We start from the raw sequence: 17712 nt of genomic DNA, 5'->3' as shown, positions 1-17712 counted from the left end.
TAAATTCTGGGGGCCGTAGGAGAACCTGGGTTCCAGATATTATGATGTATTGTCTATGACATCATCTTCCAACTTCGTAATGAATTAAAAACTAATAATAATAAAAATCACTGCGAGCACACGCGATGTTTTATAGGAAATGTAGTCTTGATTGTTAAAGGCTCATCGCGCAGCCTTCCGCAACGGGTAGACGCGCTATTCTGCGCATGTGCAATCCAGCGCCTCTGCCTTCCTGCTTCCGCCATCTCCGGCCTCGCGGGTTCGGAGGGTGCGCACTTCAGGTGAGAGACGGAGGAAGGAGCTGTGCGGGTCCTGTGGACCGGTCTGGTTCCAGCTTGTATTCGAGAGGCTGGTTCCGGAAGTCCCGGAAATCCCTCGGCAGGACCCGCAACCCCTATGCTCGAGGCAGGCCTGAGGGGCAAACCCGACCCCGCGGGCTCCTTAAGACTAAATTTGTCAGATGGAGGTGTTCCATGGAGCCTGGCTTTGGGAGGAACGTGGGTCCGCCCGAGCCTGCAGCTCGACCTGCTAAAGCCAAGCCGGCGTCCAAGGAGGGGAATGTGCGTTTTCGTGAACCTGCTGGAAAACGCCCGGGGTGGATCGGTAGCGAGAGCGAGAGCTCTGGATCTAGAGAGACTTGGGTAAATTCCAGCTCTGTTACTTGGGTAGGAGTCAGGTTTCTCATCTCAAGAGGATATTAGTGAAAAGTTCTTTGTAACCCTGTTCTGGGAGACGAGGCATCGCCTGTAAAGTTAATAAGCAGTATGTAAATGTTGGCTCTCATCATCTCGGAAGACACTTTATTCTTCTCATTTAGTATTTCATTTCCTTACAACCACTTTCTTTATGGTATAATCATACCATTTAAAAAGCAAAGAATACGTGCTCAAGGGTGTGAAATAATACACCTGTGGTCACAAGAGTAAGGAAGCTAAGATGCGAAAATGCAGATATGCTTTACTCAGACTGTTTTTAACATCTTACCTGCAGCCTTCACAGCACTTAGCAGAGGGACTTGTCCCCAAATCCCAAGGAATGTGAAGAAAATGTGGGCAGAATCTCTCTATATGGCAAATAGATTTATGTGTTGTAGGACTTCTGTCATCTCTCTAGAGCCCCTGGGTCAAACTGAAGCTTCTGGTCCCTTCTGCACTGTCCAGTCTCTGTCTCCAGAAGGCATGGTCTGAGGTTCTAGTGCAGTGCTGTCCAGTAGAAAGATAAGGTGAGCCACATGCATAATACTAAATTTTCTAGTAGCCACATTGAAAAAAGAAACAGGTGAAATTAATTTCAGGAATATATTTTTAACCCAATGCATCTAAAATGTTATTTCAACATGTGGCACTAGTCAGATTTCAAGTGTTCAATAGTCACATATGGCTAGTGATTTCACTAATGGATCGCACAGTTTAATTCCAATAGGTTTTAAGACCCTGCATCAGTGGTTCTCAAGTAGGAGTGATTTTGCTCCCCAGGGACTTCTGGAAATGTCTGGAGAGGTTTTATTGTTGTTGGGTTTTTTTTTGGTTGTCACAATTGTAGAGACGGTGCTCTGGCATCTAGTGGGTGAAGGCCAGAAATACAACTAAACATCTTTAAATACCCAGGACAGCTCCCTACAACAAAAAATGATCCAGCTGAAAATTTCACTAATGCCAAGGTTGAGAAACTACTGTAGATGCTGGTTTCAGCTGAAGCAAATTTGTATCCCAGGCTCAGATCCCAAACCTGGAACAAAAAGTACCTCTTGAGGCAGAAAAGAGGGAGCCCCAGGGACTGGAAGAACAGCCCATCTGACATGAGCACTTCAAAGCACAGTCAGAAGAGCCCAGAAGGGAACAAGTCCTGATTTGCACAGCCCAAAGCATTCTTTTTTTCTTTAATATACTCATACAACCAACAACTGAGTAAGCATATATATGGCATCCATCACCCCAGAAAGTTCCTTTGTGTTTCCAGTCAGTTCCCCTCCTCCAGAGACAATAGCTGTTCAGATTTCTATCACCAGAGATTAGCTTTGCCTGTTAAAGAACTTCATTTAAATCATACAGTATCTTTTCTATGTCTGGCTTCTTTTTCTCAATAAATTGTTATTTTTTGTTTTGTTTTAGAGTTCTTAAGTCAGTTTTTTTTTTCCACCTTCACTCAAGTTAACATTTGTCTACCCACTGATTAGTGGTTTACCCTCCCTTCTTCACCCAGACCTGGTAACCATCAAAGAATGTTTCTTTGTGAAACTCTTCTTGGCTTTTTACAATAGTGGTCTCATACAATATTTGTCCTTTTGTGACTGACTAACTTAACTTAGCATAATAGCCTTTCAGTTCATCCATGTTATAAGGTGTTTCACAGATTCATCATTGTCCTTTAATGTGGTGTAATATTTCATTATGTGTATGTACCATAGTCTGTTGATCCATTTCTCCATTGATGGCTTTTAGGTTGTTTCTGTCTTTTTGCTATTTGTGAATAGTGCTGCAATGACAGAAATGTTTTTGGTCCCCTGCCCTAAAGTGAGTCAAACTTGGTGATGTCACCATATCTGGAAACCATCACAGAGTGTGCGACAGTGCACGCTGTAGAGCAGCTTGCAGAAGGTGGTGACCTGGGCTTGAGAGGAATGAGGGCTGCACAGGAAAAGCTACTTCGCTGGAGGACTGCTGAGGCATGATTTCCAGGGAAGGCATCACCAGCCAGACCTGAGGAAAATCTAAAAAGTCCCCAGTTTCCTTTTCCAGGTTCTGAGCCATTCTCAACACCATTTCCATCACCACAAGTGGCATCTAAGATACTCTGAGGCTCCCACTAACCTGAACATATAGAATCACAAAATGATAGTACAGGAAAGGGTTTTTATTTCTGAGTCTTTTGAAAGCGTAAAAAAAAATTTGGACCTGAGATTAGTGACTTGTCTAGGGTCACCCAGGACAGAGCCAAGAGCAAAGCACAGTGCTGTTCACTCTGGAGCAGGTAAGTCACCAGAAGTGTCTTGTCAAAAAAGTCTTTTTGAGAAACAGCAGTCAAGTTAGAATAAAAAAATTAAAATATACTCTTCTGTCAGTAATCATCCCATTTTCTTTTCAGTTTTTTGGTTGATTTTCTAACTCAAGATGTAAAAAATATTAATAGATATTTTTATTGTAATTTTTTGTTATTTACTCAGCACTCTAACTCATTGCCATGGAGTCAGTTTTGACTCACAGTGACCCCATTGGGTTTCCAAGGCTATAAATCTTTACGGAAACAGACTGCCTCATCTTTCTTCCATGGAGCGGCTGGTGGGTTTGAACTACTGACTTTTTTTAGTTAGCAGCCAAATGCCTTAACCTCTATGCTACCAGAACTGCTGAAGTAGACAGAGTGGACATAAATTGTTAATAAATCAATAGAGAAAAATTTTATATTCATGAAATGAGAAGCTGAAAGGTTAAGCCACGTAATCAAACAGAGATGTACGTGTTCAGGAGGTGCTTCCTTTATGTGGTGCTTCTTGCCCCTTAAGGGTCAAAGAAGCAGGTCCCTGTAGGGAAACCTTTTCCTAGCAGATATGATGAGATTTTTAAGGAGGTGAGTATTGGAGCTGATGAGACAGACCTCTTATGACTCTATTCCTTTTTTCTTAACCCTCAGATTATCCTTCACAATTCTCTATACCCTTCTAAGAGCAGCAGAAAATGAACACATCTCAGGTAAGTTATTTATTAACATCTTCTCTTACCGTGGATTTTATAAATGTTTTAAGTGCCTATGCATTAACATGGTAAAGTAGAACTAGAAATGGTCAGATTCATTCAGGAAAGATACAGAAGAACAGATGAATAGTTAAGCAAATTTGACATGTGGATCAATGCATGTCATCTGATGTTAAAGATTTTCCAAGGTGGAGCTTCAAGTTTATAGTCAGAGAGTAGAAAGAGTTGCATTCATGAGAAGAATGACCAAACTGATTCCTCATGGAACCTAGACATTTAAGTTTGTAAAAATGTCATTGTTGGTCTTCATGTAGGTGAGAGTATACATCTTTCCAGTTAACAACCCTGAAGTAAAAGCAGGATGTTGCTTCTACTTGGTCCTCAGTGAAAGTAGAGCATATAACTTTATTTTTTTAATTTTATTTATTTTGCCGTTATTGAGAATATGCACAGCGAAATATACACCAGTTCAGCAGTTTCTGTATGTACAATTCAGTGGCATTGATAACATTCTTCAAGTTGTGCAACTATTCTCACCCTCCTTTTCTGAGTTACGTAAATTTATTGCCTCTAAAGCTTCCTGTCTAATCTTTCAAGTTGCTGTTGTCAATTTGATTCCATATACATAGTTCTTAAAAGAGCAAAATGCTCAAGGCAGATGCTTTTTATTATTGTTTACTAAACTAAACTTTTAGTTTGGTTTTAAGAAAACATCAGAAGACATTTTTGGTTTAAAATTGAAAGATTATCTCAGGGCAGTAGTTTCAGGGTTTCATCCATACTCATGGCTCCAGAAAAATCTGAATTCCATGAGTATTTGAAATTCTGTTCGGTAATGGTAGCCGGGAACCATACAGTTCTCCTGGTCTCATGGCAAAGGAGAAAATTAGTCATACATTCCATTTCCCCTTCCTATTCCTGAGTCTTCATCCTTTGTTGCTCCAGGCAAATTGTGACCAATTATTGTACCTTGAATGGCCACTTGCAAACTTTTAAGACCCTGGGCACTATGCACCAAACTAGGGAATAGAACAGAATCACTAAACATGTTATCAGGCCAGTTAACTAGAAAGGTTGGGCAATCTACTTCCGTAGTGATACTGCCTTAGAAACCCAAGGAGAGGTCGCTATGAGTTGGGTCCGACTCGACAGCACATAACGACAACAACATGATACCATGACTCTCAGCATCCAAATCAAGAAACTAAGTCCCATGAGGTTTTTGGTTGTACCTAACCAGCCTCAGCGGCTACTGTCTTTTGTTGTCATTGTTGTAAATAGATCTGTCACACAACTTTTGCCAATTCAGTTTTTTGTAGGTGTATAACTTACTGACAGCAATGATTGTAATTGGCTCTTCAGCCTTGCCTGTAATCAGTGCAATATTTCCATCACTGTTAACCCTCCCTTTCTTTCTTCCTCTCACCCCTGGTAACCATTAACAAACTTTTCTATACATTTGCCTTTTCTTGTCTTTTTATATAAGTGAGGCCACATGATACTTGTCCTTTTGTGATTGACTTGTTTCACTCAGTTGCATCCATGTTGTAGCATGTATTAAGACGTATTTCTCCTACAGGCTGAGTAGTATTCCGTTGCATGTATGTACCACATTTGGTTTATCCAATCATCTGCTGATGGGCATTTAGGTTGTTTCCAACTTTTGGCTCTTGTGAATAGTGCTGTAGTAAACATTGGTATATAAGGCTCTCTTTGAGTCTCTGCTTGTCTATTGGGTATACACCCACTCCTCACTTAGCAAAATGATTACGTTCCAGAGATGAGGTTATTATGTAAAAACAGATGTTATAGGAAAATGGAAGATGACCATATCAGATCACATCATTACATAACTGCCAGATTCCATCATTACATAACCAAACCACTGAGACTCATGTCTCAGCCAAGTTAACACATAACTTTAACCATCACAGCCACAGTTCATCTCACTTCTCACTTTAGTGTTTGTTACTGCCAAACATACATAATGCACAAAATAGTTGGCTGGTAGATTTTTCACTGTTGTCATAAATGCAGAATGTCAGGTAACATCATAGTTGATAAGTGGGGATTATGTGTATACCTTGTAGTTAGATTGCTAGGTCTTATGGTAGTTCTAATTTTAGTTTTTTGAGGCACTGCCACACTGTTTTCCACAACAGATGTTCCCATTTTGCATTCTTACCAGTAGTGGGTAAGAGTTCCCATTTCCCCACATCCTTAACAATATTTGTTATTTTCAGTTTCTTTTATCTTAGCCATCCTAGTGGGAATGGAATGGGTATCTCATTGTGGTTTTGATTTGCTTCTCTCTGATGGTTAATGACCCTGAGTATCTTTTCATGTCTTGGTAACTGTTTGAATGTCCTCTCTGGCAAAATGCTTATTCAAGTCCTTTGCCCATTTTATTATTGGATTATTTATCTTTTAGTTTTAAGTTGTCAATGTTTTATATATATTTTGGTCATTAGATTCTTGTTAGATATATATGGTTTCTGAAGATATTCTCCTAGTCCGTAGCTTATCTTTTTACTTTTCTAGTAAAGTCTTTTGATGAACAAAAGTTTTAATCATTATGAGGAATCATTTATTTTGTCTTTTGATTTTTGTGTTTTGTTATTATATTAGATAATCCATTGTTGAAAGCTAGGCCTGGCAGTGTTACCCTGCTTGTTCTTCTAAGAATTTGATAGTTTTAGGTTGCACATTTAGGTCCTATTCTAGTTACCTAGTGCTGCTCTGATAAGAATGTATACCACAAAATGGGATGGCTTAAACAACCTATTCTTAGAATTTGGAGGCTTTAAGTCCAAGTTCAAATGCCAAGCTCAAGGGGCTGGGTGAAAGCCCCTCAGCCTTGGACTTCAGCTCTGCCTCCAGCTCCCACCCACTGAAGCTAGAGGCTTTTCTTCACTCAAACAGCTGCTGGCTGCTGAGGCTGCCAAGCTCAAGGTTGACAAGTAAAAAGGCATAGTCCCGATGTTACCAAACCACATGGAGGCCATTAATTCAAGTCCATTGTAAGTCCCAAGGTTGGCAGAGAGCATGACAGGCTGCTGAACAATGACATGGCTACATGCAGGGTTCAAGGTGCCATAAGCTAGAGACTATCCCTAAGGCTTCTCCTTATATACAGGAAGCAGACCACATCTCAAAGGCAGCTACTCAGCTGCTGTGGTAGATCTCACCATGGAGTGGATTGTCAGTCTCATCATGGGGAATAACTATCATCAGCTGCCCAGCCAGTCAACCGGCCCAGCCAAGTTGACATACAAATTTAACTGCCAGAGGTCCTTACTCCAGTTTTTATGTTTTTGTATATGATGTGAGGCATGAATCCTGTTTCACTTTTCTGCAGGTAGAAATTCAATGTTCCTAGCACCATTTATTGAAGAGACTCTTCTTTCCCATTGAATGGACTGAGCACTCTTGTCAAAAAGCAATTCACCATTGATGTGTGGGTTTATTTCTGGACTCTCAATTCTATTCCATTGGTCTGTCCATTGTTACACTAGTACCACGCTATTCTGATTATTGTAGCTGTATAGTATGTTTTCAAATCAGGAAGTATGAGTCCTCTGACTTTGTTCTTCTCTTTCATCATTGCTTTAGGTATTTGAGGCATCTTGCCATTCCATATAAAGCTAAGGATTGATTTTTCTATTTCTGTAAGGAAAACTGATGGGATTTTGGTTGGGATTGTGTTGAATCTATAGATTGCTTTGGGTAGTAATAATATTGTCTCCAATCCATGAACATAGAACAGCTTTCCGTTTATTTATGTCTTCTTTAATCTATTTCAAAATTGTTTTACAGTTTTCATTATATAAATCTTTCATATCCTTGGTTAGATTTATTCCCAGGTATTTTATTCTTTTAGATGCAATTATAAATAGAATTGTGTCTCTAATTTTCCTTTCAGAGTTTTCATTGCTGATATAAATAAACCCACCTGATTTTTGTTTATTGACTTTGTGCCCTACAACTTTGCAAAATTCCTCTGTTAGCTCTAGAAGTTTTCTTGTGAACTCTTTGGGATTTTCTATATATAGGGTCATATTATCTGAAAAAAATAAATAATCTTACTTCTTGTTTCCCAGTATCGATACTTTTTATTTTTCTTGCCATACTGTTCTGAATAGGACTTCTAATAGTGAATAGAAGTTGTGAGAGCAGGCATCCTTCTCTTATTCCCAATTTCAAGGGCAAAGCTCTCAGTCTTTCTCCATTAAATATAATGTTGCCTCTTGGCTTTTCATATATGCCCTGAGTCATATTGAGGAATTGCCCTTTTATTCCAGTCTTCTTTAGGGTTTTCATCAAGAAGGGGTCTTGCATTTTCTATCAAATGCTCTTTCTCCATCCATAGAGATGATCTTGTAGTTCTTTTCCTTTGTTCTATTGATTACATTCTTCTGTTGATTACATTGATTGATTTTCTAATGTTGAACCATTCCTGCATTCCTGGAGTTAATCCCACTTGGTCATAGTGTATGACTCTTTTAATATGCTGTTGGGTTCTCTTGGCTAATGTTTTGTTGAAGATTTTGCATCTATATTCATTAGAGATATTGGTCTGTAGTTTTCTTTTTTTGTGTGGTGTCTTTCTCTGGTTTGGCTCAGGGTTATTTGCTTCATAAAATGAATTAGGGAGTATTGCTCCTTCTTTGTCTTTTGAAACTTCTCTCTGTCTTTTGAAAGAATTCAAACTGTATTGATGTCAGTTCTTCTCTAAATGTTTGGTAGAATTCCCCAGTGAAGCCATCTGGCCCAAGACTTTTTTGTTGTTGTTGGGAGGTTTTTAATCACTGATTCAATCTCTTGTTATGGGTCTGTTGAGGCTTTCTATTTGTCTTGTGTTAGTTTGGGTAGGTTTTGTGCTTCTAAGAGTTTATACATTTCATCTAGGTTTGTTGAGTCCCCCTACGGACAGAGAGTGGATCTCACTGCCATCAAGAGAAAAGAGCTGGAGGTGAAGTAGAGTGCATCCTTGTACCTAAGATCCCTCCACTGGGACCTCCTTGGCAGAGATGCCCGGCAGAGACATATACCCAGCAGAGAGATGCCCAGCAGAGACAGTGGCAGTGGACCAAGAGGCATGAGACAGAGTGGCAGGCTTACCTGGAGAGAGATGCCTGGCAGAGAGAGACACCCAGCAGAGAGATGGTGGCAGTGGAACCAAGAGGCACGAGACAGAGCTGCAGGCTTACCTGGCCCACAGAGCAACAAAGCTGAATGTCCTTGGGCAGGGGGCTTGCTGATGGAGTGGAGTGCACCTAGATGTACCTGTTGGCAGAGTTAAAAGAGCTTTGCCCGAGCAGGGCAGAGGCCAAGGGCCAGAAAGGTGTGCCTGAGAGCATAGCTGAGGGAGACTGGCCTGTTTGAAGAACCGTATCCTGGGCATGTTCCTGAGCCTGAATGATAGCCTGTTATTTCCCTAATAAACCCCATAATTGTGAGTATTGTCTGTGAGTTTGTGTGGCCATTGCAGTGAATTACCAAACCCAGTAGAGAAGTGGTGAGTGCCCTGAGAAGGACGGTTGGTGTCAGAATTGGTAAAAAGGCTTGAGAGTATTGGCATATCTGGCCTGATGGGATTAAGCCTTGGAGTATTGACAGTGACTCTGTTTCCCCCTCATGAGATCAGAGGAGATCAGAAGATGCTGCCTCCATCCATTTTTGCAGCAATGCTAGGAATCCTGGTGGAGTTCTTGGCTGCTGACTGAAAGGTTGGTGATTCAAACCCCCAGCCACCACAGAAGAAAGGTGTGGCAGTCTGCTGCCTTCAAGATTATAGGTTTGGAAACACTTTGGGCAGTTACAGAGTCTCTATATAATTTCTTATTTAAGGAGCTTTGGTGGTATAGTGGTTAAAGCATTCAGCTGCTAACCAGAGGTTTGGTGGTTTGAACCCACCAGCCACTCTGCAGGAGAAAGATGTGGCAATCTACTTCCATAATGATTTACAGTGTTGGAAACTTCATGGAGTGGTTCTACTCTATCCAAAATGGTCACTATGAGTTGGAATCTACTCAGTGGCAGTGGGTTCTAGGAGTTGGATTTGACTCAGTGGCATTGGGTCTTTTTTGAAAAGGCTCATGTTATTGAACATCAGGAAATGTGACTCCTCCTGTTTTTCTATTCTTCTTGCTATTGTCACCACTTGTTATTTTCCTTCTTTGTTTTTATTACATCTGTCAGCCATAGCAACAATTGTGAGGATGGCTCAGGACTGGTCAGTGTTTTGTTCTATTGTGCATAAGGTCGCTAAGATTTGGAACCAACTCAAAGACACACAACAAAAACATTAACAACAGTGGGTATTTAGGGTCCTTGAGTGGTGCAGACTGTTTTGGCTTGAGTACTCACTGAAAAGTTGGCAATTTGAACCCACCCAGCAGCACCACAGTGTTCTGCCTTCTTACAGCCAAGAAAACCCTACAGAGCTCAGTTCTGTTATATACACATAGGATCACCATGATCATCATCAACATTTGACAGCAAAGAGTTTGGTTTCTGGTTTAGTGAACATCTTACTTATCCTGTGCTACTTTAACAAAAATAGCATAAGTAGATTGCTTTCACAAACTGAAATTTATTCTCTCACAGTTTAGGAGGATAGAAGTCTAAATTCATGATGCTGTCTTCCAGATTTCTTAACATAGATGAGTGAGCACTTCCAATATTGCATCTGTTTGTTGAAACATCCCAGTGAGTATTCCATCAATTCCTGGAGCCTTGTTTTTTACCAGTTCCTTCAGTGCAGCTTGGATTTCTTTCTTCTGTACCATCAGTTCTTGATCATATGCTACCTCTGAAATAGTTGAATATCGGCCAACTCTTCTTGGTATGGTGACTATATATTCTTCCGTCTCCTTTTGATCTTCCTGTGTCTTTTAATATTTTGCCCATAATATCCTTCACTATTACGGCTTGAAGCTGGAATTTTTTTCTTCAGTTCTTTCAGTTTGAGAAATGCTGAGCGTGTTCTTCCCTTTTGGTTTTCAGACTCCCGGGCTTTGCACATTTCATTATAATACTTCACTTTGTCTTCTCAAGCAGCCCTTTGAAATCTTCTTTTCAGTTCTTTTACTTCATCATATTTTCCATTTGGTTTAGCTACTCTACATCTCATCCATTTTGGTCTTTTCTTTCTTTCTTTTTATTAACCTTATGCTTTCTTCATGTATAATATCCTTGATATCATCACACTACTCATCTTGTCTTTGGTCATAAGTGTTCCTTGTATCAAATCTGTCCTTGAGATGGTTTCTAAATTTAGGTGGGCTATACTCAGGTTGAACTTTAGCTCTTGTGGACTTGTTTTAATTTTCTTCAGCTTCAGCTTGAATGTACATATGAACAATTGATGGTCTGTTGTTTTTGTTGATGTTGAGTTTCTCCGTCATCTCTTTCCACAGATGTAGTCAATTTGAATCCTGTGTATTGCACCCAGAGAAGTCCATGTAGTCTCTGTTTACATTGTTGAAGAAAGGTATTGGGAATGAATAAGTCATTGGTCTTGCAAAATTCTATCATGTAATCTCCAGTGTTATATCTATCACTAAGGTCATATTTTCCAGCTAGTGATCTTTTACATTCCAACCACCAGTAATTATCAATGCATTTTGACTTTATGTATGATCAATTTCAGATTGCAGAAGTTGGTAAAATCTTCAGTTTCTTCATCTTTGGCTTTAGTGGTTGATGTGTAAATTTGAATAATAGTTGTATTAACTGATCTTTCTTTTTGGCATATTGATGTTATCCTAATGCTGACAGTGTTGTGCTTCAGGTTAGATCTTGAAATGTTCTTTTGGATGATGAATGTAACACCATTCCCCTTCAGTTTTTCATTGCTGTCATAGTAGACTATCTGTTTGTCCACTTCAAAATGGCCAATACCAGTCCATTTCAGTTCATATATGCCTAAGCTATTGATCTTTATGCATTCTATTTCATTTTTGACCACTGCCAATTTTTCTAGATTTCTACTTCATGCATTCCACATTCAAGTTATTAATGGATTTTGCAGCTCTTTTTTCTCATTCTGAGTCAGGGATTGGGGGCATGTTCTAATTAATGATGTTTACATAATGAGGTCCCAATAAAGGCTCTGGACACAAGTTCCTTGGGCTTCCTGGTTGCTGAAAAATAGTTAGTGCATATCAACATATAGTGAGTGCATCTTTTGTGACATGGGAGCTCTGGATTGAGAACCCTGATATATTTCACCCTGTGGACCTCTTCATTTGTATCTTTTTGCTCTAATAAACCTATAATCACAAGTATAGTGCTTTCCTGAGTCCTGGGAGTCATTCTCAAAGTAATGCTGTTGTTGTTGTTAGGTGCCATCGCATCGGCTCTGACTCATTTAAAAAAAAAAAAAAAACGAAACTCATTGCCGTTGAATCGGATCAGACTCACAGCAACCCCTTCTTGGGTTTCTGAGGTGGTGTCACTGTGGACATAGATTGCCCAACCTTCCTTCCAAGGAGTGGCTGGTGGGTTTGAACCGCCATACTTCTGGTTAGCAGTCAGATGCCTTAGGCACTATGCCACCAGAGCTATATACAACAGAATGAAGCACTTCCCAGTCCTGTGGCAGCCTCACAATCCTTGCTATACCTGAGCCCATCATTGCAGCCACTGCATCATTCGATCTCACTGAGGGCCTTCCCTTTTTTTGTTGACCCTGCACTTTACTGAGCATGATATTCTTCTCCAAGGAATGGTCCCTTCTGACAACATGACCAAAGTAGGTCAGACAAAGTCTGGCCATTCTTGCTTCCAAGGACCATTCCAGCTGTACTTCTTCCAGGACAGATTTGTTAGTTCTTTTGGTGGTCCATGGTACTTTAAGTATTCTTCGCCATCACCACAACTCAAAACATCAACTTTTCTTTGGTCTTCCTTATTCATTGTCTAGCTCTCACATGCCTATGAGGCGATCAAAAATACCTTGGTTTGGGTTAGGCACACGTTAGTCTTGAAAGAGACATATTTCCTCTTCAGAACTTGAAAGATGTCTTTTGCAGCAGATTTGCCTAGTGCAGTACATCGTCTGATGTCTTGACTGCTGCTTCCATTGGTATTGATTGTGGAACCAAGAAATACGAAATCTTTGACAACTTCAGTCTTTTCTCCATTTATTGTGATGCTGCTAATTGGTCCAGTTGCTGCTAATTGTGAGGATTTTCATTTTCTTTATGTTGAGATGTAATCCACACTACAGACCATATGTAATCTTCATCAGTAAATGCTTCAAGTTATCCTTACTTTCAGCAAGCAAAGTTGTGTTGTCTGCATATCACAGGTTGTTAATGAGTCTTCCTCCAGTCTGATGCTATGTTCTTCTTCATGTAGTCCAGCTTCTCGGATTATTTGCTCAGTACACAGATTGAGTAAATATGGTAAAAGGATATAACCCTGACACACACTCTTCCTGATTTTAAACCGTGCAGTATCCCCTTGTTCCATTCAAACGACAGCCTCTTGGTCTGTGTACAGGTTCCTCATGAGTACAATCAAGTGTTCTGGAATTTTCATTCTTGTTAATGTTATCCATAATTTGTTAACGATCCACACAATGGAATGCTTTTGCACAGTCAATAAAACACAAGTGAACATCTTTCTGATACTCTTTGCTTTCAGCCAAGATCCATCTGACATCAGCAAAGATATCTCGTGTTCCACATCCTCTTCTGTGGTGGTTACGTTTGTGTGTCAACTTGGCTAGGCCTGGTTGAGTGGCTGGGCAGCTGGATGTAGTGTTCCCCATGATGAGACTGGTAATCAACTCTCTGGTGGAATCTACTGTGAGCAGCTGAGTAGCTGCCTTTGGGTATGTGGTCGGCTTCCCATATATAGGAAACAGCTTTGGGAATGTTCTCTAGCTTATGGCACACTTGGACCCTGCGTGTAGCTGTGTCTTTGTTCAGCTGCCTGCCATGCTCTGCTGACCTTGGGACTTACAATGGACTTGAACGAATGGTCTGCTGTGTGGTTTGGTAACATCGGGACTGTGCCATTTTATTTGTTGACCTTGGGCTTGTTAGCCTCAGCAGCCAGTAGCTGCCTGAGTGAAGAGATGCCTCTAGCTTCAGTGGGCTGGGAGCAAGAGGCAGAGCTGAAGCCCAAGGTCAAGGGGCTTTCACCCAACCCATGGAGCCTGGCACTTTAAACTTGGACTTAAAGCCTTCAAACTGTAAGAGAATAAACTCCTATTTGTTAAGGCCATCCAATTGTGGTATATTCTTGTCAGAGTGGCACTAGGTAACCAGAACACCTTCTGAATCCAGCTTGCTTTCTGGACGTTCTCTGTCAATATATTGCTGCAACCATTTTTGAATTATCTTCAAGAAGATTTTACTTGTGTGTGATATTAATGATATTGTTCAATAATTTCCACATTCTGTGTTGTATCATCTTTCTTTGGAATGGGTACAAATATGGCTCTCTTCCAGTCAGTTGGCCAGGTGGCTGTGTTCCAAATTTCTTGGCAGAGACATGTAAGTGCCTCCAGCGTGGCATCCATTCGCTGAAACATCTCAGTGGGTGTTCCATCAATTCCTGGAGCCTTGTTTTTCACCAGTTCTCTCAGTGCAGCTTCAGCTTCTTTCAGTACCCCTGGTTCTTGATCATATGCCACCTCCTGAAATGGATGAACATCGACCAATTCTTTTTGGTACAGTGACTGTGTATTCCTTCCAACTTCTTTTGATGTTCTACGTCAGTATTTGCCCATAGAATCTTTCAATATTGCAACTCAAGGCTTGAATTTTTTTACTTCTTTCAGCTTGAGAAATGCCGAGTGTAGTCTTCCCTTTTGGTTTTTTAACTCCAAGTCTTTGCACACTTCATGATAATAATTGACTTTGTCTTCTCAAGCTGCTCTTTGAAATCTTCTGTTAAGCTCTTTTATCTCATCATGTCTTCCATTTGCTTTAGCTACTCTCCATTCAAGGGCAAGTTTCAGAGTCTCTTTTGACATCCATTGTGGTTCTTTTCTTCCTTTCCTGTCTTTTTAATGACCTTTTGCTTTCTTCATGGATGATGTTCTTGATGTCATCCCACAGTTGTTCTGGTTTTTGGTCATTGGTGTTCAATGCATCAAATCTGTTCTTTAGATATGGGTGACCCCGCTGTTATTTGAAATACCAGTGGCATAGCCTCCAGCCTCACAGCAATACCAAAGCCACCACAGTATGACAAACTGACAGACAAGTGGTGGTCTCAAAGTAGTAGTAGAACCCAAAGTAGCAATGAAAGCCAGCAGGTAAAGTGAGAGAGCCCTAGGGACCCCTGAACTTACAGTAGTACTGTGAGGGATAGAGGGAATCTCCAAATTTGTAGTTTTAGAAAGAAAAAAATAGTTAGCAGTGAGAAATGAGGTAGGCTTTTGGACTCCCAAGCTTGCAACAAATGTTTGAGGTGTTAGGCAGGCTTGACAGTCTGGAAGACTGTGTCATTTAACTTGGAATAGCTGACCTAGCCCTGAGTTGTTAAGATCAGAGGAGGATGTGCTACATGTGCAGCTAGTGTCAGAACAGAAGGGGAACAGAGTTGATAATGAATTGGTTTGCTTGATCTACAGTCTGGAGTCAGAGAAGTAGATATTTGGTATCCTAGTACCTACCCATTTTTAAATTGGGTCATTTGTCTCTTTGTTGTAAATTTTGTGTATATTCTGGATACTAAACCCTTATCAGATACATGATTTAAAAATATGTTCCCCCATTTTGTGTATTGCTAGTGTCCTTTGATAGACAACTTTCTTTTATTTTGATGAAGTGGAGCTTATTTTTTCTTTTGTTTCTTGTGTTTTCAGTATCATACCTTTGAATATGGAACATTTGTCCCTGATTTCTTCTAAGAGTTTTATAGCTTTAACTCTTCACGTGTAGGTCTTTGATCCCTTTTAAGTTAGTTTTTATATTTGTAGTGAAGTGAAGTATCCAGATTCATTCCTTTTCATGTTGCTGCCCAGTTGTCCCAGCACCATTTGTTGAAAAGATAATTCTCTCCCCATTGAATGATCCTCTGTACCCTTGTTGAAAATCAGTTGACCATACAAGTATGGATTTGATTTCTGGACACTCAGTTTTACTCTGTTGGTCTATATGCCTATCCTTATGCCAGTAGCATATAATAATTAAAATATTTGAGGAACCACTGAGACTGTGGCCCCTAGCTGCCCTTCAGGTCTGGAATTGAATGCACACCTCTGGCTTCCAGCCAAACAATAGACAGGCATATGAGTTGAACATTTACCTGAGGTGGATATACTCCTTGGAGAGAACAAGCATGGGAGAAAGAAGGGCTGCTTGTGTACAGGGAGACAGCTCAGGGGGCAGGAGTGCATGGAGGGATGGACACAGGGAAGAGGTAACTATCGGGAGGAAGACAATGGAAATGTATTCTCTCATGTTCCAGGAGATGAGAAGTCAAAGTGCTGTCAGGGTTGTTTCCGCCTAGAGACTCTGAGAAAGAAATCATCCCATCCCTCTCTCTTAGCTTCTGATAGTTGCCAGCAGTCCTTGGTGTTCTTTGGCTGGTAGCTTCATCATACCAGTCTCTGCCTTCCTCCTCACATGACCTTTTCTCTCTGTGTTTCTCTTTGTGTCCTCTTTTCATGAGGACATCTGCCATTGGTTTAAAGGCCCATTCCAATCAGGTAGGACCTCTTCTTAACTAATTACATCTGCAAAGACCCTATTTCCAAATAAGGTCACATTCTGAGGTTCTGGGTAGACACGAATTTTGGGGAATCACTATTCAGTCCACTACAATTTCTCTTCCTAGTGTTTTTATTATGCAAAGGTATTGGATCAATGCTTTTTCTGCATCAGTTGAGTTGATCATGTGTTTTTTCCCCCTTATATTAATGTGGTGTATTATATTGACTGATTTTCCTACACTGAGTCACCCTTGCATTACTGGGATAAATCCCACATAATCATGGGGTATAATATTTTTAAGATGGTGCTGGATTCAGTTTGCTAGTACAGTAAAACCTTCAAAAGCCAGAACCTGTGTAAGGCAGAAACCTGTCAGAGATGGGAAACTCAAATATGAATGACAGAAAAGTGGTGAGATAGCTTTCTGTCAAAGGCAGAAAACTTCTTAGACCTGTAGAAAACAGCACAGTCCCATCAAGTTTTGTCTATCACAAGTTTCACTGTATTTTATTGAGGATTTTTGCCTCTATATTCATAAGGATTATTGATCTGCGGTTTTCCTCTTTTTTTGTGATGTCTTTTTCTAGCCTTGGTATCAAGGTAAATGCTGACTTACTAGAATGAATTAAGAAGTGTTTCTCTTCCATTTTTTTGGAAGAGTTTGAAAAGGACTGAGTGTTGATTCTTTCTATTTAAATGTTTAGAAGAATTCACTAGTGAAGCAAGTTTCTCTTGGTTTTTCTTTATTTGGAGGGTTTTGTTTTTATTACTGATTCACCCTCTTGTTACAGGTCTGTTTAGATTTTCTATTTCTTAAATCAGTTTTAATAGTTTATATGTTTTTAGGAATTTGTCCATTTCATCTAACTTATATCATTTGTTGTCATAGCATTTTCTTACGATCCTTGACCCTACTTCCATTTTTCACTTAAGTTATTTGCCTATATACTTGTTTTCTTTGTCAGTCTAGCTGCAAGATTATTGATTTTGTAGATTTTTTCTGAGAACCAACTTTGGGTTTCATAGATTCTCTTTTTTTATTCTCTGTTTCGTTTATCTCCACTGTAACCATTATTTTTTCTTTATTTTTCTAGATTTGGTTTTAGTTTGCACTTCTTTTTCTAGTCCCTTCAGGTAGAAAGTTGTTTGAGATCATTTTCCTTTTTAATGTAAGTTTTACAGCTACTAATTTCCCTCTGAGTACTGCTTTTTCTGCAGCCCATAAGTTTTTGTTTTTGTTTTTTGTTTTTTTTTTATTAGGATTTGGGTGAAGATTTACAGAGTAAACTCACTTTTCATACAGCAGTTCACATATACTTTGTCTCATGTCATTGACCAAA

The 17712-nt window shown here is 39.9% G+C and overlaps 1 protein-coding gene across 1 annotated transcript in view; it reads left to right on the top strand.

Annotated features, from left to right (window-relative positions):
• Window positions 1-206: 206 nt before the first annotated feature.
• Window positions 207-17712, top strand: part of ZNF510 (zinc finger protein 510) — a 42656-nt gene continuing 25150 nt past the window's right edge. The window contains exons 1-3 of the mRNA XM_042780636.1: window positions 207-641; window positions 2876-2970; window positions 3631-3689. Of these exons, the coding sequence (XP_042636570.1) occupies window positions 207-641; window positions 2876-2970; window positions 3631-3689 (589 nt within the window). The remainder of the gene's footprint in view (window positions 642-2875; window positions 2971-3630; window positions 3690-17712) is intronic.

The sequence above is a fragment of the Orycteropus afer genome, unplaced genomic scaffold (assembly GCF_000298275.1).
Source record: "Orycteropus afer afer isolate SDZICR_OR568_19922 unplaced genomic scaffold, OryAfe1.0 scaffold00005, whole genome shotgun sequence".
Classification (NCBI taxonomy): domain Eukaryota; kingdom Metazoa; phylum Chordata; class Mammalia; order Tubulidentata; family Orycteropodidae; genus Orycteropus; species Orycteropus afer.
Note: the sequence above shows the minus strand (reverse complement) of the source record. Positions and strands in the feature narration are given on the sequence as shown.